Source organism: Camellia sinensis, chromosome 9, assembly GCF_055761805.1.
Source record: "Camellia sinensis isolate YWXY chromosome 9, ASM5576180v1, whole genome shotgun sequence".
NCBI lineage: Eukaryota > Viridiplantae > Streptophyta > Magnoliopsida > Ericales > Theaceae > Camellia > Camellia sinensis.
This window is the reverse complement of record NC_138969.1, coordinates 130,660,324-130,683,626: the sequence shown is the minus strand read 5'-3', so window position 1 is coordinate 130,683,626 and position 23,303 is coordinate 130,660,324. Positions and strand designations below refer to the sequence as shown.

The following is a 23,303-nucleotide window of genomic DNA, read 5'->3' as shown; positions in this document are numbered from 1 at the left end:
TGCATTCCTTGCATTGTTTACGCATGATGATGTTTCCACTATTGTTCAAAGCAACATCTCGGTATTTATTCATTTTGGGAAAATTAAAAAAATAATATTGAAACTTATGCAAAAAAATATTTTTTAAAATGTGAATTTTTTGTTAAAATTTTAAAAATTAGCATTTTTTTTTTTTTTTTTGAGTGTTGTTAATAACTCCTACTCCCTTCATTTTTTTAAGGGTCTAGTTTTGGTCCAGTCTCAAATCGAACTAGAGGGCACTGTTGGCCCCGTAGGAGCCCACCACGGGTCCCATTTCGATAATCTGAACCGTTAATATGTAGAACTCTTCGAGTACTATATGCTCGTAAAAAATCACGTTGATCGGATATCAATAGTTACGTGATCAAATCAATTTTATATAATAAAAAAATGGAATGTGAAAAAATAAACGGTTGATAGAAATCTGATCCGATGAAATAACTATCGATATCTGATCAACGTGATTTTTTACAAGCATATAGTACTCAATGAGTTCTATACATTGAACGATTTGAATTATCAAAACGAGACCAGTGGTGGGCCCCAACGTGCCTAACAGGACCCTCCAGTCCAATTTGAGTCTGGAGGGAAGCCAGTCCCTTTTCTTTCTTTTTTTTAATACAATTTTACCTAAATATACAATTCCAATTATATTCTTATATCCCCTAAAACCCTATTCCTATCCCTACCAGCAGCTTTGGCTGACAGCTTTTTATTTCCCATCCCTAGCTTCAACAACCTACCCCTACCCTTGTTGTAACGCCCCGAAATAAATACGATATACCATCCATTAGGGTAAGTAAATAACAATACGATTCAGAGCATAATATTCTTCCATTGTATATGACTCAATTGTATAAAAGGGTGACACATGCGAATATACATTTATAAGTCCTAACCCTGAATCTAATAAAGCATGTGTCAATAACAAATATATGAAATAGAAGTTAAACAAATAATTGAAATGTCTTGGAGGCTACAACTTTCCAAGACTGTACTTGGTTACATTAAAATGGATTTAAATCTAATACATATACAGCCCTAAGCTTGTACAAAATAATAACATGTAAACAAAATGAAGCATTTGCTCCAATCCTCCCAAGCTAATACCTTGGCGGAGGCATCTCACCAGCACCTAAAAATGGTTTTCCCAAATAGGATGAGCCAAAGTCTAGTATAAATAATCTAACACAATATATACATCTTAACAAAGGTATAAAGTTTTTATGCAGATGCAATGCCCATATCAAAACGTTTTACATTGTCTTTCCAACAACAATGCCATGCTCAGTCTATATCACTGTTCTCAAGTTATGCTCTTCATAATAGAAAATAAGGGGGAAAATCTCAAACCAGTACAGCCTTTCACGAATATTTCGTCTGCGGGAGACCGTTGAACGGCACCCATGTAAATGTAGTCTATACAAGCATTACTATTGCCATTTTATGGATATTTCGTCCGCGGGAATTGTCACCCATGTATACGTACATTTTTCGAGACTTTCACCCTAGACACATAGTTCAACTTAATTTAGTGACACACACCTCTTTTTAACATTCACCTATTTTTTCTCAAATTCATATACATTTGCAAAGTATTAAATGAGCAACAATATTCAATGCACATGGATGAGAAATTAGTTTTAATTCACCTAATCCTCATGCAATTTCTACAACAATCATAGCTATCCTCCACTGATAGTCCAAAATAGATATTTTAAAACATATATAAAATCTCCAATACAGATAAACTTTTCAAAATTTAAAATGTGAGCGATAATACATATCCAACTCCATCATCCATATTAACATCCACCCAATTTCACATTTTCAACATCAATTCCATTTATTGATGCAAAATAAATATTAGAGACATTTAGGGCAAAACCCCTTTTGCTTCTAGAATCCAATTCAAGTACCAAATCAATAATTTTATCACAACTTAACCTCATTTCCCATTCCACAACCATTTTCAATATATCCATTTGAAAACCTCTCTTTTGATTTTAAACCAAAACCCTAAGTTTGTTCAAAATCTTCCAAAATCACAAGATTGACTCACAAAAACATATAGCTAAGTTAAAAATTATAAAAGAGCATAGAGAATTCCTACCTCGAAGCTAGAAGACCAAGGAGAGAGTGGAGAAACCTCAAGGAAGTCAAAATCCAACTCTATTTAAATGAAAACGAAGCTCTAGGTGAGCTCTACCTTTTTAACAAAGGGAGTATGGTGGAGAGATGGGTAGATCTTGGTGTACTTGTATAGAGAGAGTAAGTTCTAGAGAGAGAAGCTCTAGATTTAGGGTTTTGAAATGTTTAGAGAGAGAGAGAGGTGAAAAAGTGATGTAAAAAGTGACTTTTATGAACTGATATACGCACAGTCCGCTAGAGTGCAAGATGTGTTGCTCAAGCGACCAGACACAATAAGCTATTCCATTTGAGCGCATGAAGCTCCACTCGAGCGCAGAATACACACTCTCAATAGTTTTGCAGACAACAGACCCACGCTCAAGCGCAAGAAGGACCGCTCGAGCCAAGACCGCTCGAGCGTAAAATATACTCTCCCACTAGTTTTGCAGACCTGCAAAAGTATTGAGAGTTTGCAAAGACCGCTCGAGCGGGAGCACAAGAAGCTATGCTCGAGTGTAGAGGTCAAAATCTAGGCAATCAAAGTTTTGAAAAACAAGCTACCAAACCGTTGCATACACAACCAATACATTCCAATAGGCAAACTTAAGAAGGGAAGAGAGGAATAAGACCAGAACAACAGTACAAAACCAAGAAACCTGAATCCAGAATATCAAATGGGTCGGGTCTAAACCAGAATCGCTATACTTGTCTACCCATCTCCAATCCTCCCCATCGTTTCGCCGCCATGAACCACAATCATTGTCCTTATTATCTTTCTTCTTTTTTTTTTTTCCTCCAACCGTAGATTTACTTTTTCTCTCTTTATTTCTTTATGGCTGGAATCGTGGTGGGGTAGGGAGTTTGTGGCGAGAGATGAGCTGAAATAAAGGTTTGCAACAACGAGAAGGGTTGGGTGGAGGTTTAGCATTAGGGAGGGAGCTAAGTTAGGGCTTCGCGACGGGGAAGGGGATCAAGAAGAATATGACAAAGGCAGAGGAGGTGGATATGGGTAGTAGTAGATGTGGAAAAGGTTGAGGGCCATCAAGGAGGCTAGGTAGGGTCCCTAGCATCCACATCACGCTCAACAAGTTTTGAACTAAATTACAATCTAAAAATCACTTTTCTATTTTGTATAGCTCTCTTTTTAAATAGACCATCCATTAGACTCTCTATTTTAACTTTATTTTATTAAAAAATTATTTTGTTATCCATTATCTCAATGATTAGTACTCAAGAAAGTCAAGATAGAGGGGTTAAATCTATTAAAAAATAATAAACTATTGAATAGCCAATGAATAATGGCTCAACAAATTTATTGAATTACTGTAGCAAATATAAATAATAGCTAGCCATAGAATTAGTTTGTTGAGACTGATGGAGCAATATTTTTATAATTTACTAATTATATTTAGCCAAAAAACTCATTTGTTGAGGTTAATGTGGATACTCTAATAGGAGAGGGAGATGAGGGAGGTCTTGTAGTTAGTGGAATGGTGTTGCAGAGGTGGGACCAAGAAAATGATGAGTTGAAATTATGGTAGGTGTTGAATAAATAAATAAATAAATAAATTTTGATGTGTGGAAGTACAAAGAAATTGTTGGGGCATGCATAGGATAGGACCCCTTTTATTTTTTTTGGAATTTTTTTTCCTTGTGCCCACACCTAAGGTTGAACAAGGATTTTTGTGTTGGTCGGACCAAACTAAAAATATTAAACAATTTAAGTATTAAATAAGTTTTTATTGACTTCATGAAGCATTTAGATTATTTTATTTAAAGAAAAAAAAAATCCAACAGATAAGTTCTTAGTGATTTGTCAATTTTTTTATTAAAAAATTTCAAACAATAATAAATAAGAATAAGGGAAAATTCTATTTTCACACACCTACTTATCTCAGTGCATATCATTTCTCGGTGTTGTAGACGTCCCCGAACGTCCCGGGAGGGAAATCCCGCTTCGTTCATTTGGGTTCACTACAGTTCAGGACTCAAATCGTCACGGTTCTTAATATGATCTTGCAAAGTGCAATGCAAGACTGATAAATCACCAAAAAGTCCAAATCAGGCAAATCGTTTTTGGAAAACATATTTTTTAGAAAGAAGTGCCAAACATGGACTGCTTTGCCAGATACAGAGTCGCCACCTAAATATCTTTTATGGGGGAATTTAGGAAACCCTGACTTGTTTGCCTAAGGCCAGGTGTCTGTCATCACCAAAGTTGCCTTGGCTCGGGAACTTGGGTACGATTGGGGAAGGTCAGCTATGAGCACCCCCGCTCGCCCGATCAAAGATCGACCTCTACTAACCATGATATCTAGTTTTGAAAACATTATGTGTTCTTATTCCGATTAATTAGCTAATCTTACTATGTGATGCGCACAACACAAAAGTACAGACTAGATCACCTAATTTGGAACAAAACATCACATATCCGTTGTTCGAAAATGATTTGAGGTTTGCTACTCGCAAGCAGGCTAAAATACATATTTCAATGAATTATTCCAATTCAAACAATCCAACCTTCACCCACAGGCATTCAAGCAGTAAATCAACTAAGCAGTTAACCTCATGGCAAGCATGCTTTCATGTTAACATTCACACTCATGCGAGATGCTAAAGCATAAACACTCACCTAGTACTCCAAGCCAAATCAAGAAACATGTTAGTAATCAAATGTATGATCCAAGTCCATGTTAAGATGGCTAATGCATCGCAGGCAAAATGCAGCTAGAATAGGCTCGGCTAATCTATGAATGACATGTGAAATGTAACAGATAACATGCATTCAAGTTAGATTTGAAATACTATGCAGTTAGTATGATGCGTCGAGCCCGGTGCATGCAATACTGATGAATGAATGCACATATGCATAGCATAAGAATGCTAATTGAAATATGCCCTAATACTAACCATCAAAAGCAGATAAGTAAAAGGGAGAAAGAAGTAGGGGTTGGAAGACATGCACACACGCACCCACACTTATTACACAGTTATGCTCTCTCTCAGAGAGACCGAATAAATAATACAAATTAATCAACTATCAAGCTAATTAGTTAATTACAGACCACTTAACTAGTTAAGCCAATTAACTAAGCTAATAAAGCGGTAAAACAGCCTCGGGAAGAGGGTCCAATACATGCGTGCTCGGCTCTGCTCAGAAATCCACCACCATGCACAAGCTGTCTCTATTTTCACTGGTTTATGCCTCTGAAAATTGTACAAATCCCAAGGAACACTCTATGAACACCGTGGGATGCCACCGGCCATGAAGAATGGTCACCGGCCATAGGAAAGTGGTCATCGACCATTGGTATGACTCTCGGCCAAAGATATTTAGTCGGCCGGCACTGAGAATGGTCGGTCGACCATATCTTCCTACAGAATCCTGTTTTGACAGTAGCAGAGGGCAAACAAGGCATGTCAACGCATTTTAAAGAAAATGTTTGCACCACACACTCCTTATCATGTTCATGACTCAAAGGAGGATGGCCCTCGACCCTCGGGCCACCAATCATGCATTTCGATGCATGATGGCCCAAGAAATCAAGTTGTGAATTTTGGTGTCAAATGAAATGCAAACCAAAACAAACAATAGGCCCAACCTCTGTCACAATCAATTCAAGAGGCAAGGCATGCATGCAAAATGCAACCTAAGCATGCAAGCTAAGTATGCAATATGAGCGTGCAAGCAAGTAATGAGCACTAGGCACATGACCTAAGCAAACAAGCATGCTAGACATGTAACAATAATGCTAATGACCAATGTGCAACAACATGTGAAGGGGACTTAGCATAGGAACATGTAAAGCAACTTAACACAAGATGCGTGCCAAATGCAACACCACTTGAACATGCAACAATGTGCCAATAGACCAAGTATGTGACAACATGCCTATGGGCCAAGTATGTGACAACATGCAAGGCAAATATACACACAAGCATTCATGCACACATGGTCCAAAACTTGAGCATGAAGGAGTAACTTTTAACCACACTTAAAAGGGGACAAACATGGACAAAAGGCAAGCGTGATAAACTCTGAAAATCATGTTAAGGATGGTGCCAAACCAACTAAACAAAACAATCAAAGCATGCAAGCAAGGCTCAAGGCTCAAAGCTATCAAAGGGGCTTAAACCATGGCCGTACAAGGCCAGCCTCAAAGGGACAAATGGACTCAAAACAGTCCTAAAGCAGACCAAAACAAAGTCCAAGACACACCTAGATGGCATCTAAATGGCCTAAGTCTAAAGGCATGCACGATGACCCAAACATGGAGCATAAAATACAAACCTCTTGAAACATCAAAGGAGCCATAAATGAAAATATACAAGCATACTATATGGACTAAAATGACACAACTAATGGTGCCAAACCACTAAAATGATGCAAGTAGAGCATGCTAGAGGATCCAACACTCAAGGCCTACAAAAGGGGATTGTATGGTAGCTATACAAAGCAAGTCATGAATGACCCAAATGACCAAAATTAGACCTCAATCACATCAAAACATGCATAAAAGCTTCACAAAGCTAAGCTAAAATCATGCTAAAAACAAGGCTCAAAGCACAAAGCACGTTAAGGTAATTTCATGGCATTACAAGACAAGTATGCAAAGCATGCATGGTGTGTCTAAACCAACTAAAAACAGTGCTATATCATGGCAAAATAAGCACAAATACTACTTAAGACATGGCCAACATGAACTCAAGAAAGGTGCTCACATATGAGGCTAAAATGGCAAGTATTGAAGAGAACAATGAGAGGGGATGGCCCTCTCCTTCTTAGGATCTCAAAACACCATCCCCACCACTGGATTTCAGTGGTGAGAAGGCCAACACAAGGTGGTTCCAGAGTTCACCAAAAGTGCACAAAAATGAGGCCCAACAAGGCTTAAGGGGGGTCAAACAACCCCAAACCTCAAAGAGACCTTAAACAACTATCAAAAGCAAGTGAAAACAGAACTTTTACTAGTTATACACTAAGCTTAAAAACAGATGCAAGGATAGCTAAAAGCCTATGCAAAAATGGGGAATAAAGGGGTAAAGTTCTTACCCTTGAAGACCTCTTTCAAGAACAATGCTCCAGCAGCCTCTCCAAGCTTAGATCAACTCAAGAACTCTGAAAATAACTCCTTAGTACCTCAGTAGCTAAAGGAAAGTGTAGCGCTAGGTGTTTGTATGCAAAACTATGAACAAAACACCTTAAACACACACAAAATGGAAGGAGAAGGAGATATAGAGATAGAATAGATACACAATCCTCTAACCCTAATCTCAAAGCTCTGGAACTTCTTGGAACCCCTTTACGAGGGAGGAGAAGCTCTCCCTTTATAGAGATTCACTCTTGCAAAGCTTACAAAACAAGCTAAGCAAGAGGGAAATCCCACCATACACGTGTATGGAGGGGATGCATTGTGGATGCCAGCTATCACAGCTGGCATAAAATATCTGCCAAAAGCAGATGACCAGTGATCGGCCAGCCAAAAATGACAAATTGACAAAAATAATGGTTGGCCGACCATAAAAAGTGCCGACCGGCCATAACCAATGGTCGGTAGCAACAAAACAGGGCTGGTGGCCTCAAGCCATGGCCGGTGAGGTGTGGGGATGGCCAACAAGCCATTTCCCACCCTCAGAAGCAAAAACACAAGTGTTTGGTGCAAAACCAAACACAAAACAGGCAAGTCGAGAGGTCTTGAGGCAAGACGCGTGGCTGAGACCTCTGAGAACTCAGGACGAACACAAACATGGATAATCACCGAGTGTTCAAACGGTGACGTCCAAGTCTTGAGGACGGTCAAAAATGGGGTGTCTACAGGTGCACACACTTATTAATTTAGTTTTTAGATATTCTTCTCATTCCACACACTTAATGTTCCAATTATACCCTAACTCATATCATTTACACACACCACCTACACCCTCTTTCCACACACTTTTACCCCTTCACCCACTTTAACACAACTATGAACATGGTTTAAAATCAAAGATTAGCCTCAAAGTCCTCGTTGATGGCGACTACTATCAGCGAAAAACCTTTTGAAGCTACGAAATGACACCGTGCGAAACGAAATTGATACAAGTCGATCCACATAGTCTCTCAACCAGCTTCATCCAACGACTTCAGAAGCTAAATTCTCTCCTGATGGCGCACTCACCACCATTGGTACTTCGGCCGAGTCCTTGCTAATGGGAGTACAATCGGAGAGTCCTTGTCAATGGGTGGAATCTATGGAGACTTCATAGCTAATTGAACGAGCTGATTGAGTATGATCTTTGACCATCGCTGGAATTGGACCTACCTCGTCGCCAACTCACGCTTCCAATTCCTGCGATCTTCTGGAACCGTCGACGAAAGGATTTTATTTAGTACATCTTCCTTAGTAGGATATACAACCGACCTGAACTATATATATTGTGTTTCTCTATGGCATCATATCAAATCCAATCTATGTTTCTCTCTCTGAAAAATTCTTTAAAAACACTTCTCTCTCTTATAGTTGAACCTTTGTTCTATTCCTTTCTATCTTTCGAGAAGAGAGAACGAATCGACAAGAATGGCTTACTCACAGGTCTTAGTGTTGGTGTTGGTGTTGGTATTGATGTTTGCTATGGTGACCGAATCTATATTCACTCAGGCTCCAAGACCATCACCAGCGAAGTCTCCTGTAGCATCGCCTTCGAAGTCAGTGGCGACTCCTTCTCCAACTTCGTCTCTCTCCATAAAGCCATTAACCACCACTCCTATTTCTGCCCCCACCAATGCACCATCAAAAGATGTGTACAAAAAAAAATTGATATAATATTGTAGGTGTATTTTGATGTCCATTATAATAATTTTGCTTTAGGATATCATTGTGATTAAAATAATATTTCATTAAATGTGTGCATAAAGATAAGTATGTGTGTAGAAATAGAATTTCCTAAGAATAAGTAATTATATTATACTACTATAATTGTGTGTGTCAATTTCCGACCACACTGCCAACTTAGTACTCAACTGGAGAACACCGACAGAATAGGTTAAGCCCAAACAACCTGCAACAGAAAGAAGAGATTCCGGCGGTGGCCCGTCCACCCGGGGGCACTCTGACGATCAAGTCAGTAAAATATCTCTCAAAGATAACCAATAGTGCTTAACTCACGAAACAGAGCATAAAAGACATACCTTAGACCTATGGGGGTACCTCCCTTTTATAGCCAACACAATCCTAGTCCCAATAGAAGCCTAGCTCTAATGGACTTAGGATTACTGCTAATCTTGGACTCCAGTAGGATTAGGATAAACTCTCTAAGAGTCTTATCTTTACCCAAACTGAAGTCTTCTCTCATTCTAGAACTCTTGTCCCTTATCCGCTTATCCCGGATTCCTATATCTTCGCAGATAACCTCGGCCTAGCCGAGATCATCTCGGCTTCAAGACCAGGACACGTGGCACTTCGGTGACACCTCGGCCACGTGTTGTCATTCAAAAATTATGTCCCCACAACTGCCCCCTAGGTTCTATTACCTCGGCATTCTGAGGTGATGGAACTTATATCATTCATTCCTTTTAGCACGTCGGCTAAGCTCGCTTCACCATTTATTGCCGAAGTCAAAACTCGTCGGTTCAATATGACAAAGACTTATAGTCTGCTTTCATAAATGCTTTAGAACCAATGACCAAGTTCGTTCAAGTTTCTCAACCGAAATCGTCCTCCTAGCTGAGGTATTTGCTTCATTGAATCCAGAACTCCAAGAGTTCTAACATGCGTATGAGCTGGTACACACAGTATTTCAACCGTTTTCACCATATGTCTTTCTCTTACTGGATCGGATCTGATACGCGCCATCAAGTCGCATCATTTTTGCTCACGCCGTCTATCAAGCACGTCGTCCAAGGCACCATATTTGCCATTTTTCATGTTTTTGATCAAAATCAAAAAAAAAATTTCTCTCAAATCCTTTATTGCTGCTTTCGTTGCACTTTTTTGCTCATTACCACCGTCTGACACCGGTGTACTTCACACCGGCCTTTTTGTAATCTAAACAATCATTCTTCATTGTTAGGCCGAAGTGCCTTCTTTCCTTTTCTGAATGCATTCTTTAATTTCTTCTTTCAACGTGGTTGTATGTGTCTTCTTTTTACTCTTGTATGATTCTATACTAAAAATAATTTGCATATCTTTAATATACACTTCAATCTTTGTGCAACCTTCTCGAGGTGACACACCTCAGTTATACAAACTGATGATTTACCTCGGGAAGTACCCAAGTACCTTTCTTAGCATAACCTTGGTTTCAGCTTGTAAATTTTTTTCAAAAAATTTCAGCGAGTGTTTAACCTTAGTCTCGGTTTAACTTCAACTTGTAAACTTTTCTCAAGTTTCAACAAGTGTTAAACATAATCTCGGTTTAACTTCAACTTGTAAACTTTTCTCAAGTTTCAACAAGTGTTAAACTTCATCTCGGTTTAACTTCAACTTGTAAACTTTTTAATTTTCAACAAATGTTAAACATCATCTCGGTTTAACTTCAACTTGTAAACTTTTCTCTAGTTTCAACAAGTGTTAAATATCATCTCAGTTTAACTTCAACTTGTAAACTTTTTAAGTTTCAACAAGTGTTAAACATCATCTCGGTTTAACTTCAACTTGTAAACTTTTCTCAAGTTTCAACCAGTGTTAAACATCATCTCGGTTTAACTTCAACTTGTAAACTTTTTAAGTTTCAACAAGTGCTAAACATCATCTCGGCTTGTGAAATTCCAACTCCCAAGCATCATTCTCCAGTCCTTTGCATCCTAATGTGAACTTAAGTTCTACTTGGGTTCTCATTAGGTACGTGGCTTTGACCTTGATATTGCTCTATGGGCAGGGGATCTGCCCCCTGCATGGCTTCCACATACTCCTTTGTGGAAAAAATTCTTTAACTTAGGCCAAGCTCTTCTCTTCTTGGACTTAATCATCTAAGCCGAGATCTTGTCTTCTGGGATCTGGGATTCCAGATCTGGAATCTGGGATCTGCTCACTTGGGCTAAGCTCTTGTTTTCACGTGTCCAGTAATATCTCAGCTTTGCTTCGGCGAACCATTTCTCTTCTCTTGTTTGGACGCCTTTGTCCCCGGCGTGTCTTCCTCGGCTCTGGCATACTTTTCTATTCTGGCCATCAGCTCCTCCATGCTTTTCGGCAATGTCTTTGCCAGCGATTTTCGAAGCAGGCAATCATCCTTCAAGCTGTTTTTAAATGACATAACCGCCACCTCTTGGTTGTATCCTGGTATTCGATTGAATACCTCAAAATACCTTTTGGCATAGGCCCTACAGCTTTCATCCTCATCGATCTTCAGGGCCATTAGGGCGTCTACCCTCGATGGCTGTAGCTTGTTTGTCATGAACCTGGCCACAAACATCTCGGCCAGGCCTTCCCAGGTTTTCACAATTCCTTTCGGCAACTTGTGAAACCAGTCCGATGGAATTTCCCCGAATGATGAGGGGAACATTTTGCAGAGCAAAGGCTTGTTCCCACTGTATAACGCCATCGCGTTCAGGTATAATCTGACATGAAAGTTGGGATCCGACTTCCTATCGTATATCTGGAACTTTGGCATACTGAATTTCTTCGGGACCTCAACTTTGTCTAATTCTTCCGAGAACGGCGTTCTCGGTTTGACTAGGGAGGTTACCTCGGCATCTTGTTGCTTCCTCTGTAGGTGATCTCCCAAATCCTCTTTGGTTCGTCCAAGAGCTCGGCTATCTCCAAATTTCAGCCTCTTTGGCGCACTACTTCTAGTGTCATCATGAGTCATTTGGGACCTCCCTCCACTGGTCATGTCGAAACAGAGTTCCTTCCCCTGAACATCCCGATGTTCTTCGGTGCAGGTTTCTTTTGTTCGACGTGCTTTCTGGGATTCTCCATGCCCGACCTCCTGCGAAGGCTGGTGAGAATGTCCCTTGGTCCCGCCATGTTGAGGGACTGCAGGAACCGTTTTCTGCCCCCCTTTCTAGGCACCTTTCTTGACCGTTGGAATCGGCGTATCTTGTAGCGGGAATGGTGGCTGCATGACGTTTTTCTGCATCATGAAATTGACGACCGTTTGCAAGTCCGCCAATTTGTCCGCCATTCCCTTTATCTCGTCGTCCCTCCGCAGGCATCTATCTTTCCATACCTAGAGGTCGTTCTCATTATAGTACCCACTCCGGTCTGATTTCTTCGGTATGCCGCCCTCCTGGCCGATGTCCTTTCCTCCGTAATTCTTATCACGAGTCTCTTTGTTGTAGTTGTTTTCTTCGACGTCAAGGTCAATATGTTTCCCACTCTCGGTAGGAGTGTCGTCCCCATCCTTCTCTTTCTGTCCGTCGTTGGCCATCTATTTTCCTTTCTTTCCCACAGACGGCGCCAAATTGTGTTTGCCAATTTCCGACCATACTGCCAACTTAGTACTCAACTGGAGAACACCAGTAGAATAGGTTAAGCCCGAACAACCTGCAACAGAAAGAAGAGATTCCGACGGTGGCTCGTCCACCCGGGAGCACTCCGACGATCAAGTCAGTAAAATATCTCTCAAAGATAACCAATAGTGCTTAACTCACTAGACAGAGCATAAAAGACATACCTTAGACCCATGGGGGTGCCTCCCTTTTATAGTCAACACAATCCTAGTTCCAATAGAAACCTAGCTCTAATGGACTTAGGATTACTGCTAATCTTGGACTCCAGTAGGATTAGGATAAACTCTCCAAGAGTCTTATCTTTACCCAAACTAAAGTCTTCTCTCATTCTAGAATTCTTGCCCCTTATCCGCTTATCCCGGATTCTGGTATCTTCGCAGATAATCTCAGCCTAGCCGAGATCATCTCGCCATCAAGACCAGGACACATGGCACTTCGGTGACACCTCGGCCACGTGTTGTCATTCAAAAATTATGTCTCCACAATAATTAAATTGACAATTTGAGCCATAATTCATATCAGAATTACTATAATACAAATATAGACATATGAACAATAAAAAATAAAAATAAATAACAGGTATGGTTAAGCGATTAAGACTAAATTATCAAACATTTTTATTTGATTAAATCGAGTGTGAGAGAGAAAGAGAGACGAGTGAGAATGTTACTAACACTGGTTTTGATAGTTTCTATTTAAGATGATTGTTGTATTAACTATTGATATTTTTTCCTTGAAAAAAAAAAATTTGTGGTTTAACCCATGTTAAAAAATAAATTCTAAATTTTTAATTTTGTTAATTTGAGTCCTAATTTTTTTTGATTTGTCTTCAAATTAAACAATTTGTCTATTTTTGCTTAGAAAAGAGTATTTTAACCATTAAACTCAATGTAGATATATATAAAATGTCTAAAATATATTTTTCATTGAGTTTAATTGCTAAAATATTATTTTTTTGTCGGTTTTACTTAACGAAAATATGCAAATAGTTAAAATTGAAAACAGATAAAAAAAGCTTAGGATTTAAATTGACAAATTATAAATTATAAATTTATTTTGTTGTAAAGGTCAAATCCTATGATTTTTCTTATTTTTTATTTTTTGTAACTTTCCAAAATAAAAAGTATACACTCAATGCATATGATGGAAATATTTTTTACTTTTTAGAGTAGAACCACACTACTTTTTATTTATTTATTAATTTTTTATTTTTTATTTTTTAATCACACGATAGAATGCTAGATGTTAATATGAAAATTTTATAACAAATGGTATTCGCCCATGACTTGAACTCCAAATCTCACCAGACCCGAAGGCCGGCTACATGACCACTGCCACAAATACCGAATTTGAACCACACTTTTACACAAAATGATTGATCAATTTTTAGGCCATATATACTTTATACTACTAAAATATTTAGGTAAACTACATTGATTTTCCTTAATATTTGAAAAAAATAAGGGAATTAAACATCAGTGTTACATTTCAAAAATATTTACAGGTGGAAAAATTTATGACTTCAATTATTAAAGTTTGTAAAGTTTATCATTAATCTAAAATTATTTTTCTAATTATACACTGATTCGTTATTTTCCAAAACAATACAATAAAACTCACAAGTATGACAAAATTACATTGAGCTTCTCTAAGATTTTAATTCACATAATACTCAATTCCATTTTTATCAAAAATTTATTAATCATATAGAGGAAAAAATGATATTGTCATCATTTTTTATTGAAATATACATTTTACTTTGCTTATCTTCGTGTCTTCACATCATCCGTATTGATTCTAATCACTTTAGCTTTATGAAAAAGGGAGATGAGTTATACCAAAATTATGGAGTTGATTGTATTTTTTTCTAAACATCAATGAAAATTAATGTAATTCATCCAAAATATTTTGAGAGGTATTCGGTGTATTTAGTATATTACATAATTAGATAGTGATAAAATATAAAAGGAGTTTTTGTTTACTTTTTCTGCTACGAGTAAATAGCGATTTTATCATTTAATGAATAATCTTTTTTACGATAGAGATCACAATATTATTGTATTAATGAGAGACAAAATTTATTCACTTTATATCATTTGTGATTGTCACCATCAGGGACGAAACTAGGAGAAGACTATACCCCCCTATTTCTCTAAAAATTATTGTTTGCCATTGAATTTTGAAAACATATATATCATTTTATACATAAAATGCCTCTCCCCCCAATATAAAAAAATATATATATCATTCTTCTTCCATCTTGAATTATTTTTCTATTTTATACCAAAAAAACTTTTTCATCTTATTAGAAATTGCTTCTATGGTATTTATATATATCATATTATACATACATGTATGTTTTGTGTATGTGGCGAAAAAAATTATTTTCTTTTGGTCCCTCCAATAATGAAATCCTAGTTCCGTCCCTGGTCACCATTACCGTCAATATTTTTTCCTTGCCTACATCCTTTCTCTAAGACACTTGTAAGAAAAACTCATGAATAAATAATTTTTTTTGTTATTACAAAAAGGTTTAAGCTTTTTTCATGTTCATATCTCAATATGAGAGAACTTGAGGGGTTTGTAGAACCAATCACATGTTTCATTTTAATTATCCAAATCGTTCATATTTTAAGACTCGTTAAGTTGAACATTTACACAAAAATTCAACATGATCGGATATCGATAGCTATATGTTTGAATCAAATTTATTTTATAAAAAATGAATAGTTATTCTTAAAATTATATTTGTTATCTATTTTTTTAAAAACGAACATAATTCAAACATATAACTACTGATATCCAATCATTTTGATTTTTTTCCATGAATATTCTACTCAACGACTCTAAAAGGTAAATGGTTCGGATCACTGGAATCTATTCCAAAATGAGTCTACTAAGTCCAAATGCTCTCTCAAATTGATATGACAACTTGAGAGAAGTCAAATCCTTAAAAGAATATCAAGAAAAATTAATGAGACACATAACTTTAAAATGAAAAGAATCCAACTGCATAGAATTAAATGATTTAAATAAGCATATTTTTTAAATTTTTATGAAAGGATGTTAAAAAAAAAATGAAGAGGTCATATGACTAAAAAAAATAAAAAAAACTATTTTAAACAAGCTTATATGAAAAAGTTACAACAATCGATTGTTGTGCACATAAAAAATTATTTTAAAAGCAAATAAGTAATGGTATAAAATATGAAAAGTATTATGAACCCACGCATTTCCAATTGGAAAATGTCTCGTAGCTCAAATTTTGTGGCTCAAAAGTGGCTCAAATAGCTAAAACGACGTCGTTTTGGCCATTTTTATGTTGTTCTGTACTCAAAACGACGTCGTTTTGGCCATTTGAGCCACTTTTGAGCCATAAAATTTGAGCTACGTAGCATTGTCGTTTCCAATTTATCCTGAATGAGTATTGGCCTTGTTTTGATAGAGTTTTTTTTGTAAGTTAAGACTTAATAATCAGAAAGTAATAATTAAAATTTTTTTTACACCAGTTTTTAAATAATCAGTTTATTTAAGTTATTTTAGCCTAATAAGGTATAAGCGGAAACTGCAACAAACAATCTGACACAGATTCTTAAATTAAAATAAGCTATAATCACTCCCAAAAGCTGTAACAAAAGTTCCATTGTATGGTTGAGATTGAATTTATATAATGTGTGATCTATGTATAAAATAAATAAATAAATTGCCTATATATCTACCCCAAATTTCCTTCTATTATTTCTGATGATAGGGGTCACTTGGAGAAAAAAAGGATATATGGACAAAGTTGGGTTTCAATTATGGTTTTTCTTTGTTTTCCTCATGAGTGTGGGATTGTTTAGGTGTCGTTTGGTAACACTTACGTTTTTAGTTTTCTGTTTATATTTACAAAAATTTAAAAAACGTAAATAAAAACTTGTTTGGTAAATTTTTTGATTTATAAATTAGTGGTCTCAGTTTATAAATTTGGCCAAAAAATGAAAACACAAAAAATGTGTTTCTATTTTGAGTTTTCAGTTTTTTTTTTTTACCACCCAGCATTAGCCACCACCCGCCACCATTTTTCACTACCGTCTTCCGCCACTACCACCCACCACCACCCGCCACCACCTCCCACCACCCACCTGCCATCCACCCGCCACCCGCCACCCGCCACTACCATCCACCGCCCGCCACCACCACCAACCACCTACTTGCCACCACCACTCACCACTCTCCTGCCACCACCATCCACCACCTGCCACCACCAGCCACCCACTACCACCAGCCACCTGCCACCCACCCGCCACCAGCAGCCACCACCACCATCACCCACCAGTCACCTGCCACCACCACCCACTCGCTACCACCTACCACTCGCCACCATCACCCACCCACCCACCACCGCCACCCACCTGGCACCACCACCACCACTACCACCCACTACCCGCCACCGTCACCCACTCACCCACCATCACCACCCACCTGTCACCACCCACTACCATCTACCATCCGCCACCCACCTGCCACCGCCACCCACCACCCGCCACCGCCACCGCCACCACTACCACCACTACCCACTCGCTACCACCCACCACCCGCGCACCGTCACCCACCCACCCACCCACTATCACCACCCACCCGCCACCACCTGCCAACCTCCACCACCCACCACCCGCCACCGTCACCCACCCACCCACCCACCAACCACCACTACCCGCCACCACCACCCGCCATCCGCCATCCGCCACCCACCTGTCACCACCACCCGCCACCACCACCCACCACCACCAGCTATCCACTACCCACCATCACCACTTTCCACCACCGTCTTCCGCCGCCACTTGCCACCATTTGCCATTTTCTCACTCTTTTTTATATTTTTAAATTTTTTTTAAACATTTTGTCAATTACCAAACGCGTTTGTAGTTTATGTTTTTCTAAAAATAAGCAAAAAATAAACAAAAATCAGTTTATAAAATTTTTGTAAATATAAATTGAAAACGTAAACGTTACCACACATTACAGTTTAGTTTTTTTTTTTTTTTTTTTCTTTCCCTTTTTTTGAGGGGTAAAGTTTGTATAGGTGTATTATCTGGGTATGTCTATTGCAAATGTGTAATTCTTTGTTTTTAATATATGACTCGTCCACTTAAAAAAATATACATATAAAATAAATATAAATTATAAGATAAAAATTTTAAATAAATTCTGAATAATTAAATCTGAATTCGTAATATGATTCTTAAAACATAATTGCAAGCGGATAAAGAATCTTTTCAGAATGAAAAAGATCGTGGGATTGTTTACCTCCTGAGTCATGAGTGTGGGATTGTTTACAGTTTAGTTTTTTTTTTTTCCTTTTCCTTTTTTTGAGGGGTAAAGTTTGTATAGGTGTATTATCTGGGTATGCCCATCGCAAATGTGTAATTCTTTGTTTTTAATTTATGACTTAATTACTTAAAAAATATATATATAAAATAAATTTAAATTATAAGATAAAAATTTTAAATAATTTCTGAATAATTAAATCTGAATTCGTGATATGATTCTTAAAACATAATTGCAATCGGATAAAGAATTTTTTCAGAATGAAAAAGAGGCGGACCAACAATTATCTATTTAAAATTTAAAGGTAATGCAGCGAGTTTTTGAAATTTAGGGTTGGTTTAGGATGTTCTAAAACAGTACATTTTTTACTTATTGACTTATATGAGTTGGGTTTGTGTTGGATTTGATGTGATGTGATTTAAATAAGATGATATGACTTAAATAGGATAGTGACTTTTTAACTTTTTTGGTTTATGCCAAACCAATCCTTAAATTAATATAGCAATTATAAATCATTCATTCTAAATTTTAATAATATATAATAACAATCACATTTATTGAAAGAATAAATTATAAATACATTTTCTCAGATTTGTTTAAAATAGAGATTATTTGTTGTAATTTAAAAAATTATAAATACCCCATATCAAAATTAAATACTTAACATAATTAACTGAAAAAATAAAATTTTTACTTTTTTTTCTATATAATAATTAAATAACTTGAATTATTAATTGAAATAAATTTTTAATATTATTAAAAATTATTAATTGACTTGAAAATTTATTAATAAAATAATCATTTATTATGAGATTAAAAACTTTAAAAATAAAATGTAATTTTCAATATCATAAGGGATAATTAATAGTTTGAATAAATTTTAAGGGTGTATGTGTAATTTTCACCCGTATTAGGAATGAAGAACTCCATTTCAATCATATAATATAATAGAGAATTTTAATCCATCATTATCAAAGGTTTATTATCCCTCTGGTCCCTCCTACACTGTTTTTTCTCTCTTGTCTCTGTCCTCTCAGTTATCACTCCACAAGCTCTTACATTTTTCCTTGTTTTTGTTCTTTACTCAACTCTTGACATCGTTCTCGGCCACAAACACCCAGAGCCCAAAGTCCCTCACACACACAGGTATGAGATATCTCATTGTTCTTTAGTTTGTTTACTATGGCAGTTCCTTAATCTTTGGGTGTTTGATTTGATCAATGAATGATGTTTTTGATTCTGCAACAACGTTGAAGTTCAACATGGTTGTGGAAACAAAATATGGGTCTGTTGAAATTTTTATTTTCATGTTCGTTTCAGTTGAGAATTGAGGGTTTCAAGTTGTTCATGATTTGTTTGTCTTGTTTATAAATTATAATGACCATTTCTTGGTTGCTTGGTTTGGCATGAGCAATTTTGGCTAAATTAACAAATAAAGATAAAATAAATTATTAAATCATTTTTTTTTTCTCAGACAACCATCAAATCAATTAAAACTAGTCGAAATTTATCCCAAACACAGCTAAAATAGTCAAAAAGTCAAAAAAATCGACTAAATTAGCTCATCCAAACGAGGGCAAAGTATTAAGAATTAAATTTATGTGAAATAGTTGTATTTGTTTTATTTTTGGTAATGCGAAACTGTAATTCAAAGTATAACCCTTTATTTGCAAGAATCACTAGCTAATGTATCACCAAATATATTAATTAAAATATAAAAATATATGTGAAATCCACTATTTAACATAGTTAATATTGTATTTTTTAACATTATTAAATTCCCAACTATCATATAACCATATAAAAACCATTTACAAGATAAAATGTTTTTTGCTCACAATAACTAAAAGTTTACATTTTTCTTTTTCAAATTTCTTGTCTCCAGGGATTTTTTATCTTTAAATTTGTGTCAATCTGTTGGGCTTTTCTGGTTTAGAAAGATCTAAAAGTAAAAAATAATAAATAATAAAAATATTATTAAAATAAATAAATAAAATATCAACATCTGAATTATTATAGTAGACTTTTTTCAATTTTTTATTTTTATTTTATTTCTAGGATCTTTTGATATAGTAGGATTTAAATTAAAAGTGTTTTTGATTTTATTTTATATTTTAAATTCACTAAAGATGAAAAAAAATGCTAACAACGCAATTGCCAAACCAATGATTTGTATCTGTTATTCCCATTTAGTGTTATTATTATCTTTTACCTTTTTATTTTTGTACAAACCATATGTAGCTAGAGTTTGTTTGGATTTTAGATTTGTGAAGAAAGAGAAAAAAAAATAAAATAAAGGAAAAGGTGAAGCTAATTTTTTTTCCCACAATTCAAGATCCAAAGACAACATGACAAACTCAGCTTATGTGATATAAATTATTATAGAATTTCCCCTTTTTTGTGAGTTGGAGTTTCAAAAATTGCTCTGTTTCTGTCTTGAATGAATTAAATCCTCAACTCAGCTAAGCCTGATATGTAGAAAACAGATTTTTTGTTTTTCCAATTCTTGGTTTAGGTTTGTGATTAAAACAGAGAATTTAAAATTTGATGTTGTTTTTTCGCTTGTTTCCATAGCAATCAAATCAAAACCTCTGAATCTAATATTTGTTATTAGTTGTTTGCCATTTTATAGTAAAATTTGCACATACTTTTATAATCTTTTAAATCCAAGAATAGCTTTGTTACAAGTTTGAGCACGTGTATTACATCAACTTTGACATGTATAAGCATTTAATTTCTGCAACTTCGAATTAAAGAGGAGAGGAAAAAGATTTCTTAGTCACAAGATTTGATGGAGAAAAAGCAATTGGATTTGGATGCTCCACTGTTATCTGTGAGGCGATTTTCATCAGCATTAGTTTCGTCAAATGGAGAGAACAAGAAGATGATTGAGAAGTCAATTCCCCACCACAGACACCATTCTCTTCCTTCATTCAAATCCGAGTGGGAGTTAGCTGAGGTTACTAAGCCAGTGGCAGTGCCTTTCCTGTGGGAGCAGATTCCCGGAAGACCCAAAGGTGGAAGTGAATCTGAGGCTCAATCTCCCATTGAACCTTCAAATACTCCACGGCTTCCTCCAGGAAGGGCAATAGAGTTTTCAAAGCCATCATCAGAAAAAGGATACGAAGATCAGAATGCGTTTAAGTCGCAAATTGAAGAGTCTCCTTTTAATGTTATTGCAACGTTATTGGAGACCTTGAACAAGGGAGTGGATACAGACAGCGAATATGATGAATATTCTGATGCACTCGACATGCTATCACCCACAGAAACATTGTCAATGAATAGTAGAGTAAGTGGTTCGGATGCAAAACCATGTGGAACCTATTTTGCTGATATGCAAACTCGTGATTTTATGATGAATCGTTTCTTACCAGCAGCGAAGGCTATGGTTTTGGATACACCTCAGTATGTTTCAAAGAAACAATCTCTACCAGTTAACAAAGTGGTCGGTGTCCAAAGGAGGCATGTTCTTGAGCAGCACAGGTCGGACATTGTACCACACTATGCTCAATATTTACAGGACATAGAAAGTGAAGATGAAGATGAAGATGATGATGATGATGATGAGTACGATAGTTCTGGAAAAACATCAGTGAAAGGTTGTGGATTATTTTCTCAGTTTTGCTTCAAGAACTCTCTGTGTCTATTAAATCCTGTGCCAGGGATGAAACCTGTTACCCATTTTCCGATTACTTCAGCTAAAGAAGTCAGCAGACTGGCCAGAACTGCATATAGTGGACCTCAAACCCAAATTGCTGACAAGGTGACTCTCAAGACCTTTTCTTCTTTCTTTTGTGGGTTATCGTCAGTTTGTTACTTGCATTTTTGTATCCTTGCAGCATGCTGGGAGTGCTGTTTATAAGCCAAAATTCGATTATAGAGCCCAATCACATGAGCTGCATAAGGTGAAGAGTAAGTTAACCATTGAATCCCATCGGTTACGTTACTCTGATGACTTGCGTACGTCACGTGGATCATCTCCCTACAGGGTGGAAAAAGCTGCTACTGCAGAATCTTTATTGCATGATATAAGATGCTCACATATTTTGGTTGGCGCTAATACACCTTCTGATCGATTAGCCAATCTTAGAGGCCAAGGAAACAGAATAGAGGACTTGAGGATCAATCAAGGTCAAGATCAACAATCCATGTCCTTAGATTGCTCAAGATTGCACTGCAATGCAAAACTTCTTTCGAACAATGAACATATTCTAAAAGCAGACGATCAAGGCAGTCCTAATGTTGGATCTTCACTGTCTTCGCTCCCTCCTCCTTTACCAAAGTCACCTTCTGAATCTTGGCTCTGTCGTACCCTCCCTTCCATTTCTTTCCAGCATCCACTGTCACATTCAGGACTTGGCACTCAGTTCCATCACAAAATGCGGCATGCCAAAGTGCCCAGCTCGGGAACCAAGTGGGAGAACATTGTGAAGACCTCTAATGGGCATCATGATCATGTACGCCGTTCAAAGGTAATTTCCTTGCCCCATTTCTTCGTAGTTTTGTCATATGATTGAAGGCTTGTTGCGAACCTAAACAGACTTTCTTCCACCTTAACAGGAACTAGTTCCTCGCGTTTCGCTGCATTTCAAACCATTGTGAAATTGGTGAAAAATTCAATTACTTTGGAAAAATTTAGTTTGAAGGCAGCTGAAAATTTTCAGCATCACTCAAATCATATGTTGATCTTTGTAAGTAACATGTTCTGTTATTATTGAATACAATGTGTCATGTAACTAAGAGGAACAGGTTTTTTATTTTTGTTTATCAGGCTATTGCTAAAATTTAAACTCCTTGATTAGCCAACACAGCTTTCTGTGTTTTGGTTTGTTCAAGTTCATGGACCATCTTCCATTCTCTCGTGCTTTTATCCATATGTATGAACTATGAAATACTGTTGTTATCCTTTTCAATTTTTTTTTTCCCCATAAAAAAAAAAAAAAAAAACTAAACAAAAAAACATGTTTGGCAAACATGTTTGGTTTCATGTTGTTTGAAGATAATTATTAAAGAATCAATGAAAAATAATAGTGTAAATTACACTTACCTTTCCTGAAGTTTCTGACAATTACAGAAACAACATCTCTAGTTTCAATAATTATATTAGCCTCTATTACTTTTGAAACTATTATCATAATTTTCTCCATTGTTAGGCTACTTAACAGAATTTGTTGATGTCATGCTGATATCATTGGTTATAATACTAAAAATGATGAAATTGTCCATTAGTTATCTTATTTATTCAAATGAGAAATTTTACTCACATTCCTTGAGATTTTGCATATATATTATCAAAGACCCATATATATTTTGGGATTATTTAATAAAATTCTTAAATTTCATGCAATATTAAATAAAACTCTTAAATTGTTAAGACATTATTAAATTTTTTAATGAAAAAAAAATTATT

The 23,303-nt window shown here is 36.4% G+C and overlaps 1 protein-coding gene across 1 annotated transcript; it reads left to right on the top strand.

Moving 5' to 3' along the window:
- Positions 1-18,857: 18,857 nt before the first annotated feature.
- On the top strand, positions 18,858-22,728 carry LOC114307922 (uncharacterized). Its single transcript, XM_028253376.2, has 4 exons — positions 18,858-19,036; positions 20,647-21,656; positions 21,733-22,365; positions 22,454-22,728. Exons 2-4 carry the CDS (start codon positions 20,682-20,684, stop codon positions 22,493-22,495), a joined length of 1,650 nt encoding a protein of 549 aa, XP_028109177.2. The 5' UTR covers positions 18,858-19,036; positions 20,647-20,681; the 3' UTR covers positions 22,496-22,728.
- Positions 22,729-23,303: the final 575 nt, after the last annotated feature.